Here is a 24435-nt window from a genome sequence, read left to right as displayed (position 1 = left end):
CATTACATATCCCATACAAATCATGCTTTCAATTAATTTTATATGTTCACTCTTAATTAACAAAAGTCTGTAAAAAGAGCAAGTAAAAAAAGCTAACCTGTCAGCTCTTAAGAAGAAGAAAGCCACTTTATTTTTGTCATTGTACAGCTATCTGGTTACAATGAAATGTGTTCTCTGCATTTAACCCATCCTATTGTATAGGAGCAGTGGGCAGCTGCAGCGCCTGGGGACCAACTCCAGTTCTTCTTTCCATTACCTTGCTCAGGGGCACAGACAGGAGTATTAACCCTAACATGCATGTCTCTGATGGTGGGAGGAAACCAGAGCATCCGGAGGAAACCCACGCAGACACAGGGAGAACATGCAAACTCTACACAGAAAGGACCTGGGATGGCTTGGGGTTCGAACCCAGGACCTTCTTGAGACAACAGTGCTGACCATTGGGCCACTGTGCCGCCCCAGTGATCCTAAATCAAATCCCCCCCCCAACAAATAACAGATAAACCCACATACAATAAATTTCTATTTTATCTAACTCTTTCAGGAAATATGGTGAGCAAGGAGGACAGCAAATGCATGGTTCTCTCAAACTCAGATGAATCGGACCTGGAGACAGGCCCATCACACAGCCACGAGGTGCAGTATGAGCTTGAATCTGGCAAGCAGCAGGTGAAGAAAAGAAACAAGGCTCTACAAGTGCGTTTTAAGGATATCTGTGACGCTCAAAACGAACGCAGGGGCAGACGTTCTAGGTCAATTTCGTGTAAAGTGACACACAGGAGGTACATGACCATGCCTGCCAGACGCTCCATTCCAAATGTGACCAAGAGCACTGGCGTCCAGACATCGCCGGACCTCACCAAGCGATACAAGACTTTTCCTTTTGAGAGGAAAAAGGGACACACATTTAAACATAAGGCGCTGGTGGAGGACTACAAAGGACAAAACAATGGGTTTTTAAGTGACATTAAGGGAGGAGGGGACGAGGCTGGTGGCTTGGGGGAGTCCTCCAAGCACAGGGGTAAGATCGTGGGGCAGACAAAAGCACTGCTTCACCACACTGATGACAGCAGTGGCACAGAGGATCTGCTCTCAAGTGCCAACTGTGTGGATGGACCCTCATGTCCAGACTCTTCATTTCTGTCAAAAGACTCTGAGTGCCCTCCAAACAGCCCTCCTTCCAAAGGAGAGCTGGATTACCAGGTTTGTGGCACCAGGACCAAACACAAAGGATTACCCAAAGAAGAGACAGGAGCTGGCACTTCTATTAAGCGTCAGCTGGGTATTTCAGAGGAAATTTCTCGGGACACAAGGTCAAAGGGCACGGGCCCCATTTCATGGAACTCCCTCACACGTGTCGAGTCACTGGGGAGCCCTTCTGTGTGCTGCAAACGGAAAAAGGCCACACTGTTCAATGGACAGCAGTCACAGACGCTGCCCCATAGTGCCCAGTGTTCTGCGCAGGCAAAGGGGCAGTGTCGGACAAGGCATGCATCGGCTTCTTCCAAAATCCAGCAGGAAGGTGGGGAGAACCAGGACTTTCCTCCAGGAGATAGAGGAGGCTCAGACTTGGGGGCTAGCCAGCAGATAATGCCCTTGTCTGAGGACAAGGATATCAAAGCACAGCTCCAGGCCATGGAGAGCCTCATCAGCTCTAGCCAGGAGACCATCAAAGTCCTGCTAGGAGTCATTCAGGAGCTGGAGAAAGGCGAGGCTCAGCGAGAGGGGTGAGTACACCTTTTAGCAGTGGACTTTCGTTTTTGTTTTTGTTACAATACAAACCATTTAACTGGCACACAAATATAGTCCATATGCATCACTAAGTATGGAGGACACAGACTGGAAAAAACACTTCATTACTGTCATGAAGCAATAAACCACTGAATGTTTAACTAATGGGGCATGTGAGTCTACATGTATTGTTAATTTTTTATGTATCTTTGAGGCCAAGGGCAAGTCTATATTCAATGATTCTTAATCTAACCATTAAATATATATGACCAGGGACAAGATGCAGTATCAACATTCATAAAAATTTTGACCTATGTCCAATGGCCACATTGGTAATAAGACTACCATAGGTGAAAAAATTTAGTTTATATTGCTTCATCTCTAAGACCCACAAGCAACACAAAGCAAACTGCATTTAACCCTTATCCACAGCCACCAGAGAATAGGCCAACCTGGTGTGACTCTATGGAACCTGGTTGAAAAGGTCCAATGAGTGCCAGTTCATAAAGCGTTGTCTTTCATCTCCAGAGAAGGGTGGCTTCTGTAGTACATTACCATGCCCTATTCCATCACAATTACCAGAAATTTGTACAGTCAGGCCATGAAGCCTGCTTTCTGGAGTGCATTCCTTACGTTGCACCCCTATTTTTGTGGCTGCTCAATCAAACAGCATTTTTAAAGCATTGGTCTCAAACTTGGAGATGTAGCAAAAAGCAGCTAAAAGCTTTCCTGTATTCACTAGGGTTTCCAACGATGACGTCCATTGATTTTTCAGGTGAAAGCACTGCTTTTAGCATATAAACTGATGCAATGATAAAAGGGCAAAGCAATGTCTTGTCCCACAGGGTATAGAAAAAAGCAACTTTTCAGCATGTTGGCTTCTTACTGTATATATTTAATTCAGTATAATTTACTCCACTTTGCATTTGGTCTTTCATAATATTTTATAAGCTTAAATATTTCACCTTGTGAGATTTGCAGGTTTTTTTTCTCTCCAACATTTTAATTTGTATTTTCATGAATGTCTTTAGCAAATAAGAAACCCGAGAGATGAATCCCTGGTTAAGTATAAGAGGGATGACAGGAAAAAACAAAAAAAATTGTATAGGTTGTCATCTCGCTGTCATTTCACATCTCTTTAATCCCATTTGATGTGTCTGTAGATTTTTAAAATGTCCAAAATCAAAACAGGCGAGTGCAATTGTAATTGGTTGAGTGCAATCGTGCTTGATTGTAAACAATAATGAACCCACGATAGACCTGATCTAAAGGGAAGGTATTACTTTGTTGTTTAAAGATTTCTTTTTGTTTTTGATATTTTCAATGAACTGCTTATTTAATCACATCCTTACTAAATTCCATCTTAAAATCCTGATAGCTTTTCTACATTATGACCCCGTGCTATTCTCATTACATTATTTGAAAGTGGTTGGTGTTTTCAATTCCAGCAGTAAATCAGCCAACAATCTATTGTGATTCAAAGTCTGCTTTAGGGACGTTAATCCCTTATGTGTACGCAGGAGCTGGAATAATCTCATAAGTTAATATTGTTAACTGTGTTGGTACAGACTAACTTTTTATACTGTGGCCGATGGTACTGCTACGTTCCAAGCTGTGTATTAAGAGTGCAGGAGTGCACAAATCTCTGTATCTTTGCCAGTCTTGTTAATGGGCCAATATTTTGTTCTGAGTCACCATTAATTGTGAATGCCAGAGTTGTTTCTCAAAATTTCTGTTTAATTTGTCATCTGTGTCTATGTGCATTTTTTTGTGTGTTTACATGTGTATGTGTGTGTGTGTGTATGCTTTGCCTTTAACGTAGGCTAATGCTTTTGATAACCTCGCCTAATCAGGCCCTGGCTGTTGTTCTAAGGTTAATCAATGTAACACAGAGTAATATTCATTTCCCAAGGGAGCAGAGTGAGAGGCGGGTAGGCGGAGGGTTGCAGGCAGTGGAGGAATTGGAATGACGAGGGCAGAACATACTCCAGGACAGCTGACGTGGGCAAAAAAAAAAAAAAAACAGCAGTGAATCCATGCCAACATTAAACCTGCAGTGCGGAACTTTTGTCTCCCCCTTTTGGTGCTGAGAGTAATTGCACAAACACTGTCGACGTGTGCTTAAGTTAATTGGTTAGACAGATATTTCCAAAAATACTAAGACATTTACACATTACTTGTGTAGAGTAAATGTTAGAGCTACACAGCCTACTCCAAATATGTTATGAATAGGCCTACCAACTTGCCCAACAGCAGTAACGCGACATCCGTATCTGCCCCCAGTCCCCTCTTCTTTCAGCGCTCTCCGACGAGAAAAGCTGCACCAATGGTTATCCGTGTTTGTCCTCGTCGTCGATCGCGTTCTTTCTTTTTTTAAAAAATCTTTAATCCTTCTGAACGCCGAGTTTCTTTTTCCCACGGCGCCGCGCAACTGCCGCCGTGGACTATGCGTCGCAAATTGTGGTCATTCATTACCCCACGGACGACTCGCAAGGAACGCTTCGTAGGGACATTTAGCAACTCGCATCTGGCACGCCATGGGTCTGGATGGTTTCGTGCTTGTTTCTCGGGAGCATTGGAAACTACGCCGTCGCTACTTCCGCTAAGCCAAACTTCCGTGTGACGAAAGCGTTTTCATGCCTCTGATTGGCCAGCCCTAACCTGTATAACAATTGGTCAAATATGAGCCTTGACACAGCCTCACTCGCCGCCTATGAGTGACTAGATTTATTGTAGATATTCGTAAGGCACAATCAGACCAGAAGTTTCAATCAGGCAGCAATTTTTTCCCCCTAAATGTCCACTAATTGTGCAGTCACACTGGCGCTACCTTTGAAAACAAACAAACAAAAAAATCCATTTGACCTTCGGTTGCAATCTGGGTGCATGACTGAAACAAAAGTATGGCGCAATACAGCACTGTACCTCATCTTTGCAGTGAGTTAGTGTCCTTGCTCACTGTTGTTGAAAGGGACTTCGTCTGAGAGTAGAGCAGGACAGATGAACTTGTTGACCTTGAGCGCCCATCAGCATTTTCGATCTGCACCAAGGCCGGTCCCGCTCTGCCTATGAGGTCACTGCTCATGCCGTAGTGGAACAGCTATGGTCCAAATCCTTCACTTGTCATCCATCAGTTCAAAGGGCCCCTGTGACAGCAGGCAATTACACATGTGCTGGTCGAGCCACATCCTCAACAACCCCCTCCTCCCATCGCTCCATCACCACTGCAAATCATGTCTATCTGTGTGCTCTAAACATAACAAGACCCCATAGCACAAACATGCATGTGTGTTTGCACTAATTTGGGCAAGCCTGTGAACATATTCGCGCACTCATTCCCTTTCTCTCTTGTCTAACATATAGACACACACCCCATAGTAAACATACATATACATCAGCACATCCTGTACATGAGCATGCAAACGGGGCTAAACATCCAAGCAATGTCGCATATGATGCCACTGCTTGGCCCTTGAGACAACAGGAGAGATTTATTTTTAAACTAATGATATCTAAATAAATTTTCACTGTGAGCTGTCTTCACATAGACCTCACGATACCCCTGAAAAATGTGGATCCTCACAATCCTCGCAAAAAAAAAAATCCAGCCTTCGTACAGAACAGAGCCTTCGGGCTACACACAAACCCCACAAACAGAAGAGACATAATTTTTCATGTTGGTCGTCTTTTGTATCCCTGAAGCTCATTATTTCTGTTCCAAATTGAGTTGGACCAAAAATAAAAAGGACGTACATCCTAGCCGTGTATGCAAAGATATTGATTTTTCGTTACAGATGATTTATGCAGTTTTTAGCTCGCACTTACTGTCTATAGAATGGAGACACAAAGCATGTTTGTATATCATGTCGAAGCAAAACAAGGTTATACTTTAATGTAAAATCAGCATGTCTATACACAGGGCCGAAGAATTACGTAAAACCATAACTCCATCTTCATTCGTAAATAAGAGGAAGTAAAAGCAACACTGTGCAAAAACCAAGCTAGGAACAGAATCAGTTGGCTGAAGAGAGACGATAAGGTTTGTTTTTTTCCTGCCTTCCTCAAATTGAGACAGATTTAGTACACACTTCCTCCATAATATGTTTTATTGGCATATATGAAATATAGGCTGATGTGTGTAGCCCTTAAAAGGGGAGGTTACTGTCACTGTAAATTATATTTATTTTATTCACCTTTGTTTTCACAGACTCTCCTACCGAACAGGACAAGACACAGCCAACTGCGACACATGTCGAAACAGTGCATGCATCATTTACAGGTGGGCCCTTTTGTTTTCTATGCTGCATTCAGTGCTATTTGCTCTATGATAAATCGTCTTAATGCAAAACACTCATCTAAGTGACTTCTTAGAACAGACGGAATCACTTAGATGAGTGATGAAACTTTTCCCCTCTAAACCTGGTGTCCAGATCAACTAACTCAACTTCTCTGGGAAGTATGCATCTATGCCTTTATTGTAAGGTTCTCCACTTTATCGTGCACTGTGGCATGTCGTACTGTGGAGCACCACAGTGCACCTAGAGGAATGTGAGGCGAAAGTATGATAGCTTAACTGAGAAAAATTCCCTGTACTCAAAACGTAAACAGAAAAAAAACAGGTAAAGGTCTTTGTGAACAAGTGGCAGTAGACTGCAAACCAAAACGTGAAAAGAATATATTATATTATATTATATATACATATACACACACACACACAGACGTGTATATATACGTGTATATATATAATATAAGTCCAGTTAGTCAAGTAAATTCTCTATGAGACAGTACAAGCCTGTTTCATGCTATAAGCAATCATCAGCTGTCAATAAAACTACTCGAAGGACATACCATCTAGTGCCTCGTCATGCACATCACGTGCACATTGTCCAATGGTGAAGAGAGATGTGCAACGTACAAAAATGTCAAAAACACGTGATTGCTGAAATTTTTGAAATGACGTGATTTTTAAAATTTTTGTACATTGCACATCTCCCTTCCCCATTGGACAATGTGCATGTGATGTGCATAATGAGGCAGTAGATGGTATGTCCTTCCTCGAGTAATTTTATTGACAGCTGATGATTGCTTATAGCATGAAACAGGCTTGTACTGTCTTATAGAGAATTTACTTGACTAACCGGATTATTTTGCTCCTTATTTGTTGAGCACTTTCCTTACCGTTGAGTGGTTCTTTTAACAAAGTTATATATATGTGTGTGTGTGTGTGTGTGTGTGTGTGTGTGTGTGTGTGTGTGTGTGTGTGTGTGTGGCATGGAACATGCTTGTAGCGTGTACTGTCTGTTAAATAATTTACTTGAATCACTGGATTATTTTGCTCCTTATTTGTTAAGCACTTTTCCTACCATTGAGTGTTTCTTTTAACGAAGTTATATATATATGAGAATATATGATAAAGAATGAGTCATTCTCAAAGAAGCAAACAAAATACAAATTCCATGAAGAAAGGCACATCATTTTCAAGGTTCTTAGGGAAAAGCAGACCTTTTGATTTGACTACCTGAGGGAATAGGTCATCGTACACAGCAGGAGAGAGAGAGAATTAGGCAGTAAGGAGGATCAAATTTGGGCTGTCACAGCTCAGCTGGGGACCAAAAATCATAACCTGGCCTCCAAAAAAAAGAAAAGAAAGGAAAAAGAGCTTATGAAATTACACAGAACAAAGATTTGATTTACTCCACTTATATAGACATCTAGATTTAAGTTAACTTCCTCAAGTGCCATTTAGAAAAACAAACTGCATTCTCTAAAAGAAGAATGGTCTCAGTGTGCTCTTATTATTCTGGTACATCCTGTCGCAGATGGGACACCCACTCAAATTGTGACCTTGTCTCATTGTTCATAAACCAAAATGCCCTGGTCCTCAACCTCCTTGCTCACAAAACATAAAAACCACACACCGCCGTAAGGAACAAAAACAATGAAGCCAGGGAAATCCAAAGTATCACACGGGACCTTTGAAAAATCCACTCTTCACCGCCAAAACCAGAAGCAAAGAGGTTTGGTAACCCTCAAAAAGCATGTATGATATTCTAGGTATATGCATTGTGGGGAGCGTCCTCAATTTAAGACTTCCCAACTTCTGCATTGCACTTCCTTCTTAAACAATACTCCAAAAGGAGAATGGAGAATCAAACCGAAACACAGTAAGATTATCACACATGTAGGAAAAAACATCTTGTCTTCAAACAATACAGGTGAGTAGCACTATACAGTATGTAGAGGTTTATCCTTGTGGCATGGCCAAACATAAAGTTGCATCATATTAGTGAGAATTTGCATAAATTGATCCACATCCTCTTCTAATTCTCCAGTTAGAAAGTAATTTCCATAGCAACCAAAGTGAAATCCATCAATAACCAGGTCAATGAACGCATGTGGTTATTGGCACCAGACTTGAATGAGATGTTGATTTTTTTAACAGCTTTATGTTTATGTCTTTGCAGCCAAAAAAAAAAGGTATATATATCCCATATCTGAAAAATAGTGACCATGTCCGCTCATTGTGACCTGAAAGTTGTAAATGCTGCTACTAATGAATAGCCCTAGTCAAGTCAAGTCAGGTTTATTTGTAATCACAAGGAAGTCCCAGGGGGCTTTACAATCAGTACATCCACCCACCCATCCATCCATTATCCAAACCGCTTACCCTGCTCTCAGGGTCTCTGGAATGCTGGAGCCTATCCCAGCAGTCATTGGGCGGCAGGCGGGGAGACACTCTGGACAGGCCGCCAGGCCATCACGGGGCAATATATGTCAATATACGACACACCCTTTATCCTTGGACCCTAGACCCATATGAAGAAAAACTCCACATGACAAACCTTATTAAGAAAAAAATATGGGAGAAACCTTATGAAGAGCAACAGAGTAGGGATCCCTCTTCCAGGGCCAACAGACATGCAATAGGTGTCAAATGTACAAAATAACAGAATTAGAATATAACATCATAGATTACACAGAGCAAGGTAATGTAGAATACACACCGGTAATGCATAGCAAAATGAAATGTGCTGAGTATTGAAATTTGTAAAGAGAGTGCAAGGCAAATTTAGTGAATCTGTGTCCATCCAAGACAACTACAGGAACCCCACAGATGCAGTCAAGATCCGGCAGGGACCCCACACCACAAAACCAGCTCTGCTCAGTGGGGCCCTGCAGAGAGAATAGATTTCACATACACTGGCGAGGCAGACTTCGACACAGCATTAACCCAGAGAGAGAAAGAAGACGAGAGAAGTGATGAGAGTGATGCTGAACTTGTCATAGCTTACAAATAGTATAAAAGCAATTTTAAACGAGAACAGTGCAAACAATAGCATAAACCTCTGGGTGGGTGGGACTGTGGCCAAGGGAAAACAGGACGCATCACAAACAGGATCCGAAGTCATTGGGCGGTTGAAAGAGAGAGAGACAGAGAAGAGAGAGATAATCCATGGTCATCAGACAGTCCATAAAGAAAGAAAAATGGTCCTGGAAAGTGATAACGAGAGAGACGGAGAGAGAATGAGAGAGAGGGGAACAGGCGCACAACATGGGCACAGGTACTCAAGAGAAACAAACAGAAGGTTAGAATGGTGCGATGCATTCAGAAAGTTTAGGAACATTCTCGTAGGCAGGACAAGACCAAGAGATTACTGCTAAAACCTAAAGTTATAAATACATGGAGACTGAGACCCTCCCAAAAGAGGATACGTAGTTTTGACAAAGCTCAGAAGGAAGTCAAACTACCAAAGAGATAAATGACTTGTTGAAAGCTAACAAGAGCATCTGTGTTTTAAGTTTAGATTTAAAAGTGTCTACAGAGTCAGAGTCTCTGAAAAGGCCAGGCTGAAGTTATCCAATCAACAGCTCATTCTTTGGCTGAGCTGGAGGAAAAAAACAAAAAAAACAATTGTTTTATTTTTGCTGTTGTGGCTGCATAAATGTGAGTAGCCTGTAATTGCTAACGTTGGACCAAATTAAATCGTCATGTCACACAAACTTTTATTTCTTTTTGATAGGCCTGCCTCCGTTAGATACACAGACGGAGCGGCCCAGAGCCGTAAAAAAAAAAAAAGTGACGCAAAGCGATTGCCTTCACCCCCTGTCATTTGACTCTGTAGCATCCAAACTTGTTATAGTTGACGATGTGTGTGTGTGTGTGTGTGTGTGTGTGTGTGTGTGTGTGGTGGGGGGTTGACGTTGTGTGAGGACTTCGGGTGAGTCTTTTGAAGTTGTGGAAATGATTAAGGATGGATGGTATAAACAATGGGGTTCCCTGTGAATAAAAAGCCCCACATGCTTCCGAGCAATGCGCAGCTTGTCATGTTTGCATCACGTCGCGCAATATTGCCTTATACAGTGCTATCACATGAACCAATCTTAGCTAGCTAGTTGGCTAACCTACTCTATAAGCAGTAGGCTACGTGCAAGATAACTCGGTTACGACCATTAAAATAAGTGTGCGTCCTGTAGGATTTTTTTTTTTGATTTTGACATACTTTAATGATCCGCATAGGGGAAAAAAAGATAGAGATTTGATTGTTTTGACTACTGAATTATGCTAGATTCGATATTGTTTACAGTCAATATGAAGCTAGGTGTCGTGTGTGTGAACCAGACACATCTTTTTCTAAGTTTTTACATTGTGTTATTTTACACAAAGCGAACTCAAATAGCAATATGTTCTGAATGATAACTTCTTGACTCCTGTCGCCTACAATTGTAGTTATTCTTGCAAAATTCTGAGCTTTGCTCTTGTCCATATAGAAGAACCAAATGTTTTTTATCAGGCTGATTTCAGTTGTGAAACTTTAAGGAGGATGTGCAGTCATTTGAAATATGAAATGGTTCATAGTTGTGTAGGTTGGGGTGAGGTTTTTGTATGGCTACAAATAGGGTTTGCAGGCTGGAATATTTGGAGATGGTAGGAAAGCACACACAAATCCTCCTCATAATTTGTCATACACAAGTCATATATTAGGCCTTGTTATAACCTTGCTATTGTTGGGGCTAATGTGTTGATACCTCCAAACTTCAACAGATGCCTTAAGTTCTCTTTCTCCAAATTGTATGTATGTCTGTAATGTGTCTTTGTGACAAACGCTTTGTTAAAGCGCTATAGAAATAAAATGGAATCAGATTGAAAAGAATGGTAGCATTTTGCATGGCACTGTCTTTATATTATTGTCTCTGGAAATTTCATAGACAGAAATGTTTGTAATCCAGATATTCTGTGGTATTCATTCATGGAGATATGCGTACAATCAAATACTTGATTTTGGATTATACAGTGAAGTATATTAAATTTCCAGTGACTCAAATTTGCAAAATCTTTTAAATTTTTACTTTACATGATGTATACAATATGAACTCATAATCATCTGAGTTCAATGAGTTTATGTTTGAAATTTGAATATTGTGGTTTTTACTTTTTTGGTTGCAAAAATGTTTCCTCAAAGTTTGAATGCTTTACATAGCTTCTGCCTTCTATAATAAGTAATTAATTAAATGAAGGACCAGTGGGCCATGTTGAAAAGGTGTGATCACCATACTACAGGTGCACATTTTTTACAATCAAATTGATAGATGGCAGTGTTAAGCTCAAAATGTAAAATCATATTGCTGCTTAAATTAGTTCACAAGAAATGATATCTGCAACAATGTGTTAACTTATTCTAACAGTGTGCAGGTTTTTTTTTTATTTCCTCAATCTTTAAAATTTTAAAAGTTACAAATTTAAAATGCATTTGTGATTAGTTAAATGACCATATTTTACACCGTTCAGGTACATACAGATAGGTGACACCTAAAATCGTGGTGGGGGGTTGCCCTTTTTTCAGGTTAGAGCAACAACACCTCAAAATATTTGTGCATGTCCCTGTTCTCTGATGGTGGCTGGGACACTATTCCAAAAAAGGGGTTATGGTAAGAGAAGGCTCTGCAGCCTGCAGACATCTTTTTACCTCAAGGGACAGAGAGGAGGGCTGCGCTCTGAGAACAGAGGGCACGAGAAGGTACACAAGGCTGTATAAGATCTGACAAATACAAGGGGGCAAGCCCATTAAGTATTTTATAGGTTAAAAGTATCACTTTAAAGTCAGCTCTAGCATGAACAGGGTGCCAGTGAAGGGAGGCTCGAATCGGCGTGATATAGTCAAACTTTTTTGTTTTAGTTAATATTCTAGCAGCAGCATTTTGAACCAGCTGAAGGTTTTCAGAGCTAGCGTGGGACAGGCCGGAAAAAAAGGACATTGCAGTAATCTAATGTGGATGAAACAAAAGCATGGATCAGGATCTCAGCATCAGCTATGGACAGAAAAGACCAAATTTTGGCAATGTTTTGTAAATGGAAAAGGAGGTATTGGTGATTTCTCTAATGTGAAATTCAAAAAATAGGGATTAATCAAAAATACCACCAATATTGTATTTGGCAGTGGGACTTGGGGAGGCCGGCACAGTGCCTCAGTGGTTGGCACGATCGCCTCACAGCAAGAAGGTCCTGGGTTCGAGCCCCGGGGTAGTCCAGCCTTGGGGGGGGCTGGGGGTGTCATCCCGGGTCATCCTCTGTGTGGAGTTTGCATGTTCTCCCCGTGTCTACGTGGGTTTCCACCGGGTGCTCCGGTTTCCTCCCACAGTCCAAAGACATGTAGGTCAGGTGACTCAGCCGTACTAAATTGTCCCTAGGTATGAATGTGTGTGTGTGTGTGTGTGTGTGTGTATGTGTGTGTCTGTGTCTGTGTGGGCCCTGTATGATGGCCTGGTGGCCCGTCCACGGTGTCTCCCTGCCTGCCGCCCAATGACTGCTGGGATAGGCTCCAGCATCCCCACGACCCTGAAAGCAGGATAAGCGGTTCAGATAATGGATGGATGGATGGATGGACTTTGGGAGAGCACACAGTTGTTAAAGAGATACCGTGTCTTGGTCATAAAGGTGACTTTGTCTTTGTCTTGCAGGGCCAAAGTTAGATGACATCCAATTTTTCAATGCAGACAAGCGTGCCTCTAGCTTTCTGATATGGGAATGATTGTCTGACTTGACAGGTACATACAGTTGAGTATCACCAGCGTAGCAGTGGAAATCTATTTGCTCTTCCTTCTCTAGCATAGTAAATATACCAACCATCACCCATCTTATATGTACAGCTGGTCGAGTGTCCCTACAGACACAATTGGCCGTGTCTGCGGGTGGGAAGCTGGAGGTCGGTATGTGTCCTGGTCGCTGCACCTAGCGCCTCCTCTGGTCGGTCGGGGTGCCTGATCAGGGGGTTGGGGGGACTGGGGGGAATAGCGTGATCCTTTCATGTGCTACGTCCCCCTTGCGAAACTTCTCACTGTCAGGTAAAAAGAAGCGGCTGGCGACTCCACATGTATTGGAAGAGGCATGTGTCTGCAGCCCTCCCCGGATCAGCAGAGGGGGTGGCACAACGACCGGGACTGCTCGGAAGAGTGGGGTAATTAGCCAAGTACAATTCAGAGAAAAAGGGGGAAAATCCAAAACAAAAAAAAGAATTCATCCTTGAAAAGATGTGACAAGATAATGAGAAATCTAGGCAAATATAGTCTGGCCCAAGACTTGTGCGATATGAAAGAGGAGGAAAAAGGGAGAAATACTTAGTTTGTGTTTTGTATTTTACTTCCTTTTAATATTTCATGATCTTGTTCTGACTCCCTCCTTCAAAAATAAGTCGTCCTAATCATTCAGACGCTCTTTTGTTCCAGCTTAATGGCCAGAATGCTGCAATGTATTTGGTGTGTATTGATAAGGCAGTTTCTTCAAGTGTGCATGTTTAAGAAAGTGTGCAAGGTGTGCGAATAAATGTCCATTTGTAAAAGCCTATGAATTGTGAGAATTGTAACGTAGTATTCTGTCATGGTGACAGGATTCTTGTGTTTCTTCTAAAGATATTGGACTTGTTCAACAGGCCAGTAGCTTTTGTTGCTAACTAAAGTAATTTATAAAAACAAAGATGCAAAAGGCAGAATGCATTGTAGGGGGAATGCACTCCATAGCTGCTATGCAGCAAGCAGGCCACTCAGTAGGTGGGGGCTAAAAGAAAGTCCCAAAAAGCAGACTTACTTGTCATTACTTTCAATGATCACATCTTTATGTGACAAAAGCCATACCCACTCTTTCAACGACGCTCTGAACATGACTCGGTAAACACAATTCCTGGAACAACCCTGCACGAAGGGTCTGTGACCCATCTGAACAAAACCAATCTGTGTGAGATAGTAATAAGTTTGGCGGTGAAGAGGTAAACTACCCCTGCAGAATGTATACAAAGTAGAAGATTATCATTTCATCTCTGCTCTGTACCATCACATAGTAATTTATTTCTGCTCATCTTCACTGGGCTCCGACCGGTTTCTAACTGTCCTTGAATAGAGCAGAACTGCGCTTGGCAAGCAGGATGGCAATCTATCACAGTGCTATCTATCTCTGCCAAGTCAGAAGTTGTAAATACAACTGAAAATCTGCAGATAGGTCAATTTCATATTCTTCAGCAAAACCCAATGTCGCAAAGCCTCTAAGACGGAATAATGCTTCACAACAAAGATCAGCCACCAGTGGTGAAAAAGGCACAATGCCTCATCTCTATTATGGGTGTCACTCCAGTATGTTTAGATGACTGGAGTTTCTGTAACTATACGTTGGTGTGAGCCCACTGAGGCTGATTCAATTTGCTGATAGGGCAGCAATAATCACCTTGCTGGACATACCACTCAGTGTAGAAACTTAATGAGCTGGCCAGCTACAGAACAGTGAAACAAATTAAAACAAGACAAGAATAGAGCAAATTGGGACCAAAAGGCCAATTATTCCCCAAACTTGGACAGCATCTGCACTCTGCAACTGTAACCAATATTATCAGCCGCTAAGATGCAGCCCTTAATTTCGGAGTGGCGTGACAGCTCCACTATGTCCAATAAATTCAGGAGTCTAGGCGCTGCTGAGCTAAGGTCGTCAATCTCTGGGCCCTACCCAGAATTCAGCAGTCTCTCGGCAGTCCCTGCCCACCCTCTGTATACTGCAGCATCTCATACGTCACTGCTACAAATAGGGCACCTATACAGTAGCATAAGTAAAGGGAAAGAGATAGAGACAGATTTTTAAAAAAAAAGTGCGGGAGGGAGAGTACAGAAGAAACAGTGATGGAAAGAATGCCTCATATTTGTTGTGCGACATGCCATATGATTATACTAGGGAGTGCAAAGGGCGGAGGGCTCAGTCTAATATGACCAACAGGGATGAAGAAATCCTTTAGAGGACCACAGCAGAAATAATACATACATCCACTGAAAAGATGGATGATTTATAATGGAGACTTGATCCGGCCTTCATTGCTCATATTTCCCTGCTATGCTCATCTGAAGTTCAATCAGGATTTATATTACAAGAACATCTCTAGCAAACAGCATTTGGTCTACGTCTGAGCCAAACAACAGTGCTATGGGGGGCTCAATAAAAAAAACAAACAAAAACAAACAAACGTGATCAAAACCATTAACGCCAACATGCTTACCATGCTGTGTCAATTATGTAAAACGAGAATTTAAATAAAAGTATGCAATGAGATGGCCAAAACCGTTTTTCTCTCATCACTGTGTATTGTTTCCAATTTGGAACTGACAGTGAATATGAAAGAAAAAAAAAGTTGAGCGCAAGGATAAAATATATACATAAATAAATGCATTTGAATAAATAATAGTACACTACAATTCAAGGCGCTAATTAGCACTTACCGTATTCCATGCCAAGATGGAAGAACTGTACCTGTTATGGCAAAAATGTCTGGAAAAAGCAAACCCTCTTGCTTTGTTCTCATTACTGTGATTGGGTATATTCTCAGTGTTATTGTGGGAAGACTCCCATGTAATAGACCTGAGGTAATCATTTTTGTATCTGTGTACCTGATATGCGTGATGTACATGGCCTATGTTAACATCACTTGACTCGTTACCTGTCAGTAAAGGAAATTAACTGTCACTGTCTGATGATTAAAAACATGCTTTTGTGTTGTCGTTGTTCCATTATCCTGATTTTCAGCTACTCATTTTTTTAGGCAGAGAGTGTGAGTTATATGGATGGCCATAGGGGAAAACACGAGAGACTGTTGTAAAAATCATGAGACTAGCCAAAGGAGAAACACAGGATAGCAGAAACCAGGTATACTACATGGTTTAGTGTATAGAACAGGAGGTGCAACAGAGTCATCTCACAGCAGCAAATCCTCCTCCCAAGAGCAGCCATCACGGAATGGCGCTCAGCTCACCGCAGCCACAGTCAAACAAACAGCTCACCAACGATCACAGAAGCAGCAACTCTCAGAGCATAGCTAAAGAGATGATTTATCTGGTTTGCTCGGTGCCCGAGAAAAGACTCTGTCTCCAGCCGTCTCAATCTGTTTGTGCAGAGAGATGATCTTGGATCTCGGGCTTCTGTTTGCTAAAGCACCTGCTCCCTAGAGCTATGCATGTTGCACAATGGAGCCTCCGGCCTCCCATTGAGGCAGTTGTCCAAAACAGCATAATCTCAACGATCTGCAAAGTGATTAATTACTTAATAAGTGCCAAGGCAACTCTGTGGTGCATTCATTTGTGCCGCTCTGCTCCCTTTAGCTTGGTTTGTCTAGAAGAGTCAAATTCCTCTACAAGTTACTTTTAAGAGTGCGCTCCAAAAACCAAAGGACACCAATAAAGACAAGAAATTATGCAGCAAAGGATAATAGGATCGATCAAGCTTATTCAAAACTCACAGAAACAGGGCCAGAATTGCCCAACACCCGTATGAAAATGTTTTCTGTTTTTTTTTTTCGGGTGCCATTTCCATTTCTGTACGTCTACTGTATATGTTGGGGGGCAAAAAAATATACCCACTTGGTAGCCATGAAAAAAAAAATCAACAAATACTGTTATTTAGGCCCACTTGAAAATAACTGAGATTAAACAAAGTTTTACAAACAGTTGCATTTAAATTGGAAGGTGAGCGCAGTCTGAATTTTGATTTGCAATTTTTTTTTGTTAGACTGGCTTGCAAGGCATAGGCCTAAGTTTCCGATCAACGCAGCATACTAAAACAGAAAACAGACTATTACCCCCCCCCCCCCCCCCCGTTTTTCTCCTCCATTGTATCAGGCCAATTACCCCACTCTAACGAGCCATCCCGGTCACTGTTCCACCCCCTCTGCTGATCCGGGGAGGGCTGCAGACTACCACATGCCTCCCCCAATACATGTGGACATGTGGAGTCGCCAGCCGCTTCTTTTCACCTGACAGTGAGGAGTTTCGCAAGGGGGGACATAGCGTGTGGGAGGATCAGGCTATTCCCTCCCCCCGAACAGGTGCTAGTGCAGCAACCCAGGCACATACCCACATCCGGCTTACCACCCACAGACACAGCCAATTGTGTCTGTAGGGATGCCCAACCATAACACAAGGATTCGAACCGGCGATCCCCATGGTAGGCAACGGACTAGACCACCATGCTACCCGGACGCCCAAACAGAATATAACAAATGTAATTTTTCTGTCACGGTACCACAGTCAAGGCCTTTAACCGATGGCCTGCTGACTGTTGGCCTGTGCAATCATGTGTTTGAGGGGATGTTGGCGCATTGCGCTTGCACGATGGTACTGAGTAAATGAGGGGAGACCTAAATACTGTGTCTGATTTCCTTTTAATGACAGGAAACTAGATTGAAAAGTAGGAACCAACTAGAAAGAAGCTTAGTATCTTAAACACTCACTAAAGGGTTAGCGTTGAAAGCTTGCCCATAATTTAACAGAAAATAATATTCAATAATATTGCCTTAAGTATTTGCAAATGCAGATGATTTTATTTTGTTTAATTGGTTGGCTTAGTTTTGATTAGAGAAACAACAAAAATGCTGATGATGATGACAATGATTACACAGACAAGGTACAAACCTTTCTGCTTTAAAACCTTGTTTTAATCTATATTGAAGACACGGGCCACAAGCAGCCGTAAAATCAGAATCTTGCCCATGTTGTCCCCTGTCTTCCTATTTGATATTGATTCATTGGGAGTCTTGGCCTGCCAAATTCCTGTCCATTGCTCCATCATGTTTCTCCCCTGAAGGCTTTAATGGAGTTCAGTTCTTCACTGACACTCATCTTAAGGGTGAAGACGATTCCCAGGATTCATTCTGTCACTGTGAGTACGGCATATCCTTCAGCCCGGTAATTGGACTGCCCATCAGAGCAGATATCCTACCAAGCCAAGCTTTGTACATCTATCTGTCTGCTTGCAGACACCTAGAGGACTTACATGGGCGACCTTGACAGGTCAAACGTCTTCTGTTTTGGCAGACTCAACTTTCCCCTTTACCATAAGCCTTCCGATCCTTGAATGGCAACAGCAACAAATATGAGAAAGAAAGAAAGGAAACCACTTTATTTTGTTATGATACAGGCTAAAATTAATTTGTCTTCTGCATTTAACCCATCCTATTGTGTAGGAGCAGTGGGCAGCTACAGCGCCCAGGGACCAACTCCAGTTCTTCTTTCCATTGTCTTGGTCAGGGGCACAGACAGGAGTATTAACCCTAACATGCATGTCTTTTTGATGGTGGGAGGAAACCAGAGCACCCGGAGGAAACCCACACAGACACAGGGAGAACATGCAAACTCCACACAGAAAGAACCTGGGATGGCCTGGGGACATCCGGGTAGTGCAGCAGTCTATTCCGTGGCCTACCAACACAGGGATTGCCGCTTCGAATCCCCATGTTACCTCCGGTTTGTTCAGGCATCCCTACAGACACAATTGGCTGTGCCTGCAGGTGGAAAGCCGAATGTGGGTATGCATCCTGGTCGTTGCAGTAGCACCTCCTCTGGTCGGTTGGGGCGCCTGTTTGGGGGGGAGGGGGAACTGAGGGGAATAGTGTGATCTTCCCACGTGCTACGTCCTCCTGGTGAAACTCCTCACTGTCAGGTGAAAAGAAGTGGCTGGCAATGCCACAGGTATCGGAGGAAGCACGTGGTAGTCTGCAGCCCTCCCCAGATCGGCAGAGGGGGTGAAGCAGCAACCGGGACGGCTCAGAAGAGTGGAATAATAGGCTGGTTACAATTGGGGAGAAATCACAAGAAGAAAAAAAGAAAGGCCCTGGGACAGCCTGGGGTTCAAACCCACGACCTTCTTTCTGTGAGGCAGCAGCGCTAACCACTGGGCCACCGTGCCGCCATTTCAATGCCTCATAACTATTTTATCAGTTAGAATTTAGAAATGCAGTGTTTGAATAGGGTTTAATATCAATGATACAAAAGTGGATTGTTCAACAATAACAAACAAAAATACTATGTATTTTTGTATTGAGTAGATCTTGGGAATTGGCTGTTTCCAGGCAACTTGAAACTATTTTATGATATTTGACATCATAACTGATATAATATCACCAGTGATTGTACATCACTATGGAAAGTAGGTTACTTCATTCTCTTTTTATTTAGAGCCGGGAATCCTCTAAATATATTACATACCCCAAAGACAAAATAAATGAGGAGCAAAGCAAATCAATGGTAATAAAATCAAAGCAGATGATGTATAATGGTGCATTTATCCCAAGCCTCACTACAGACAGTAGTGAGGCTCAATGGTTTCATTTGGTTGGGAGTAAACCCTGCCTTTCTCCCAGTCCTGGGGGATTTAATCCGAGAGTTCAACCACGGGGCCAAAATAGAATCAGATAATGACCAGCCTCAGATTACGCTGGCAGATGAGGAAGTCTGATGTCAGGAGCTACCCTTATTCTGAATCTTTCTTTAAACAACTCATCAGTGCAGGGAAAGCCCTGTGGTGACTTGCATACAAATCACAGAGATGGTGTAGAGGAGTTGCTCTGAGGTGGTACAGCAAAGTATTGAATATCTGGTAGGGAAATGTTTTTTTTGTCACAGGGGCATCTGTCTGTCTATTTTCCCTACACCAAGCCTCCGTCTGGACATCTGTAGGCCACCTACATGCAAAGCTGAAATGGGGTAGAGCTCGAAGCTGTTCAACAAACCAATTATCAGCTTTACTTAAATTCTCTGGGATTAAAAATCACTGTGCCAGATTGTGCAAAATCCTGCAGTGCTACAGTAACCATGCTCCTTATAATGATGCCTGGTTTGTCATACAGTACGTTCGAATGAAGTGGTGATTCATTCTAGCACTGAATTTCAAAGATGTCCTTTGCCCACTTTACGTAACTTGATGTTGCAGGCTAAAATGAACTTCAGTGATTGAAAAGTGCTTTGTCACATAGTGTGGATGACACTGATGTATTGTTTCCTCTGTATTTGTGTCACAGTGTGGAGCTGGACTTCAAGCAGCAGGAAGACAAGCTGCAGCCCCTGATGAAGAGACTTTGCCCATTTGATGGCCCGCAATGCCCTGCTCTGCCTTACTCCAATGAGGTGTTCACCTCCACCCCTAAGCGCAAGTCTAAAACAGAGTCCAAAAAGCATGCACGCTGGAAACTCTGGTTCCTTTAAACAACACTAAGACTCTGACAATTGCCTTCACTGGGTACACACATATCCCAATGTCCCCCAAAATGGATGAATGGAATATTCAAAAGGGTCATTCCATCCATGAGGATGTCTAACTAAGGGAATCAGAAACACCATTCAACTGGGATCCTGAGTTGAGACTACACGTGAAGACAGTTGGGGAACCACAAAAACATGAACTTGATTTACTTATGAAGGCTTTTCAGTCCTGTCAATTTTCTGGTATATTTGGGAAGAGGATCAACTTATCCCTGCAAATAACTAGGTGAGCGTCTGGGCACATTTTTGTATTATTATTATTATCACCATCATCATTTTTAAGACCCATGAAGATGGATTACTATCTATTTACTAGGTAAATGTTCTTGTCTCTTTTTATTTATGGTTTTATATATATATAGTATTTTACTGCCCAATACACTTTTGATCTTTTCCTCCCTAGACAACATTGCTTTGTAACAAGAGGAGCTGTCATGTGGATGGCGTTTTCTGAGTGGTGCAACAGACTTTGGATGGACATCAGCCCCACCCCTGGCAAAGCACAAAGATTTAAATTTTGAGAGGAACATGCATAAAAGACTGAAACACAGTACATTACATGACAGTATGTCAGTAATACTCTCATATAGTCGTCTATTCTCTTTTCGTCTTCCTCATCCGTCTGCATCCCTGTCTTTATATGTCTGCCTCCTCCTACCTTGAAGTCTATTTGCCTCTCTCTGTCTCTTTCTCCTTCTCTTTCTATCTCTGTCTCACTCTTTCTTTCACTCATTCTCTCTCTCATTCAGTCTCTCTCCATCACTCTCATTGTGCACTCAGCCAACCAACTAATCGACAACTTTGTCTCAATCCCCAGTCCTTTTCTCTCTCAATCTGTTACACTGTTAGCTCCACAAATAGTTTCAGGAGTACTCACAGAACTGTATCTGGTATACTTGTCTGATTTTTCTTTTAGCAAGTGATTATTGCAATGACTAAATTCTTAAATTATGATTAAAAATAAAAACACATTTGGGTCCCTCCTCTTGAGGCAGGTGCAAGCCCTTAAGATGCAAAATAAATGTTATGGACTAAATCGGATTTTTTTAACAACCGGTATGATATTACATTTTTCCATACCAGTGTCATGAACTTGCTGCTGTTTTGACTTCTTCTAAGGCAGAGTATTTTCTATGATGACTTGCATACTATTTTATCAAATTTCCAATAGAGCTGTAAAAGATATTTTGACACTTCTCATTAAGTCAATGAGGAGCTGGCATTGCTTTTTGCACATGCATTCCCTTACTCATCGCAAAATGATGTGACGTTAAGTCACTGGTGTTGTCTTTTTTTAAAAAAATAAGAAATGTATACTTTCATACGGATGAGGAATTTTTCATGTTGACTGAGAAGTTTCGAAGTACGAGTATCACATGCAGTATGGTTTAGAAAGGGGTTATATCTGCACCCTACTCGAAAAGCCCCCTATATTAAATGAATAACATTCTCTGCTACCACATTTATGGAACGTCAGACACCCATCTGCCAAGCAATCCACACAAGTGACTGTGCACTGAACTTACAAGAGTAGAAGGGCTATCTAATAGAAGTCTTCATTAGTACAGAAGCATACCCAACATCTTTGGAAACAGATAAGAAATGCTGATAAAGTGAATGTTTTGAATATTGCACGCTATATCACACAGTAGGTATTTACTGAATAGATAGTGTCTTTGATCAATTTCCAAGAAGTCAGGACGATATCCATGTGAAAACTGACCCACAATCATCACCATCAGACTACACGTCACATTCGTTGTTCTGTTGTCTGGGCCATTAATTTCCACGCAAAGAGCTGTACCTTGAGAAAGTGCAATTTATTGATTATGTGCAATATTATGCATTTTTCTACTGTTTTTACTTCACAATTAAAAACACTTGCAGTTGAAAGTACAATGTTCTCTTGCATGTTTCGGAAAGACAGCTATAAAAAGGAGACAACATCAAATGGTTAATATTACAGCTGGGCCAGCAGAGTTGAGTGAATTTCTTTCAAATTTCTTTCTCTGGAATTTTTTATTTCCGCTGGCCTGGTTATAGGGCTGAATCGCTGGGTTCTGGAGGTGAAAAGGCCATTCATAGTGAAGTCAAGTCAATTTTATTTGTATGGCCACCAGTATTAAACATACAAGATAGACTTACCATGAGCTATGAGTTTCTGAAACGATGGTATGTGCTCCTGAAGAAGCCAAGAAGCCATAATTCACTCTGATTTCAACTTTACTTTTAAGAAATTGTGTTTTGTTCCTGAGTCTATGGTAAAGTACTGTAGCGAATGTAGGGGGCAGCCGGGAACCGCTGCAGCCGGGAACCGCTGCAGCAAGGACGCGATCCCAGGTAGCCCGGAACTGCGCGAACCAGTCAACTAAAGGGTCCGACCCCTTAGCCAACGGGCTAGCGAGTCTACATATCCGTGGTCATTACACTACTCCCCTCCTTCGGCAAGCAAGTCCCTGCGCTTCAGCACACCAGCTCCCTCACGCCTCTGGGCACACACGCTCACGGGTGCACCATCCCACTTCTGACACCAATGTAGCGAATTCAGGGGGCAGCCGGGAACCGCCGCAGCCGGGATGCAAACCCAGGTCTCCCGCACCATCGGCAACTACGTTAACCAGTCGATACACATCCGTCCGTAGTCGTTACAGTATTACACTACCATCCATCCATCCATTATCTGAACCACTTATCCTGCTCTCAGGGTCACGGGGATGCCGGAGCCTATTCCAGCAGTCATTGGGCGGCAGGCGGGGAGACCCTGGACAGGCTGCTAGGCCATCACAGGGCCGACACACACACACACACACACACACAAACACACACACACATTCATGCAGGGACAATTTAGTATAGCCAATTCACCTGACTTACATGTTTTTGGACTGGGAGGAAACCGGAGCACCCGGAGAAAACCCACGCAGACATGGGAAGAACATAGAAACTCCACACAGAGGATGACCCTGGACGACCCCCAAGGTTGGACTACCCCGGGGCTCAAACCCAGCACCTTCTTCCTGTGGTGACCTCGCTAACCACTGCGCCACCATGCCGCCTCAGTATTACACTACCCACAATCCTAATCCGAGTTCCACCAATGAAACATTGCAGTTACCATGGAGCTATAAATCAGCTCCAAAGTTATATGGTTGGAAGCTAAAATGCAGCAAAATAATGTTATCTCTGACAGCCAGAAACCTACTCCACTGTGTTTTTTCTGTCAGACATGTGATTTTTTTTTATTAATATGGAGAAGAAAAATCACAAAATGACACAATTTGCAGTGCCTTATGGGATGAGTAGTTTTGTTTTTTTATGTGTGCCCCCCCCCCCCCCCGAATTAATTTTTATAAGGACACAACTCATCTCGTACCAGGTTGGATTGGCCCCGGGATTTTCTCAAATGACTAATTGAGAAAATGAAAGGGACATTTGCGACTGGAATCCAGGCTGCTGTAAAGGTGGGCAGTCACGTAACAACTCCTTTGATTAAGGCCCAGCGGCAATACTACCGACATGCATTAGGACTGGGTTGTGGATGGGGGTGGGGGGCTATCCACTACCTGCCACTCCAATGCTACAAACCTAATGTAAACACTTCAACTCCTTCAGGTGACTCACTTGTACCTGTCTTGCTGTCTGCTCTCTCCTTTCCATCTCGCTATCTAGCTGTCTATCTCTCACACCTCTTTGTCACAATCTTGCTTTCTCCCCCTATCTGCTTCCTGCTTACGCTCTCTGTCTCTCTCCCCTCAATTACACCACTGACATCCTGTCATCTGTCCTTGCTCTCTTTCTTCTGAGAGAATATATTTCTCACTGGTACAAACACAGGGAATCATACCCTGCAGCATTTCTTGTTACAGAAAAATGCGTTTTGATCCATTGCAGTTTGGCAAACAACTTAACCTTTACGGGTGCCTCAAAAAAAAATTTTTTTTGTCTTTCAACTTCTGGAGATAGACGTTTGCTGTCAAAATAGCAAAAAGATCCCAACAAATTAACGAAAACTCACCACCGCTGCTACCAGTGTACTGGTTAAATCAGGGGGCATCCAATACAGACCGGACACGGGGTTTAGTTAAGTTCATAAGCTTGGAAGTTTATTTAATACTTCCGCTACTTAAAAGGAACTACTCTTAAGGGCTG

The 24435-nt window shown here is 42.5% G+C and overlaps 1 protein-coding gene across 1 annotated transcript; it reads left to right on the top strand.

The window, feature by feature from the left end:
* Positions 1 to 549: 549 nt before the first annotated feature.
* On the top strand, positions 550 to 20229 carry LOC130123223 (inhibitory synaptic factor 2A-like). The gene is made up of 3 exons (XM_056292356.1): positions 550 to 1727; positions 5939 to 6010; positions 20046 to 20229. The coding sequence occupies exons 1-3, from the start codon at positions 550 to 552 to the stop codon at positions 20227 to 20229; spliced, it is 1434 nt and encodes a 477-aa protein (XP_056148331.1).
* Positions 20230 to 24435: the final 4206 nt, after the last annotated feature.

This window comes from Lampris incognitus, chromosome 13 (genome assembly GCF_029633865.1).
Source record: "Lampris incognitus isolate fLamInc1 chromosome 13, fLamInc1.hap2, whole genome shotgun sequence".
Taxonomy (NCBI): Eukaryota; Metazoa; Chordata; class Actinopteri; order Lampriformes; family Lampridae; genus Lampris; species Lampris incognitus.
The sequence above is the reverse complement of the archived record's forward strand: the minus strand, read 5'-3'. Positions and strand labels throughout refer to the sequence as shown.

Bases quoted from the DNA above. Each gene is read 5' to 3' on its own strand.
- LOC130123223 (XM_056292356.1), top strand. From the start codon at position 550: ATGGTGAGCAAGGAGGACAGCAAATGCATGGTTCTCTCAAACTCAGAT. The intron at 1,728-5,938 runs GTGAGTACACCT...TTGTTTTCACAG, and splicing joins GGCGAGGCTCAGCGAGAGGG to ACTCTCCTACCGAACAGGAC. The intron at 6,011-20,045 runs GTGGGCCCTTTT...TTTGTGTCACAG, and splicing joins AGTGCATGCATCATTTACAG to TGTGGAGCTGGACTTCAAGC.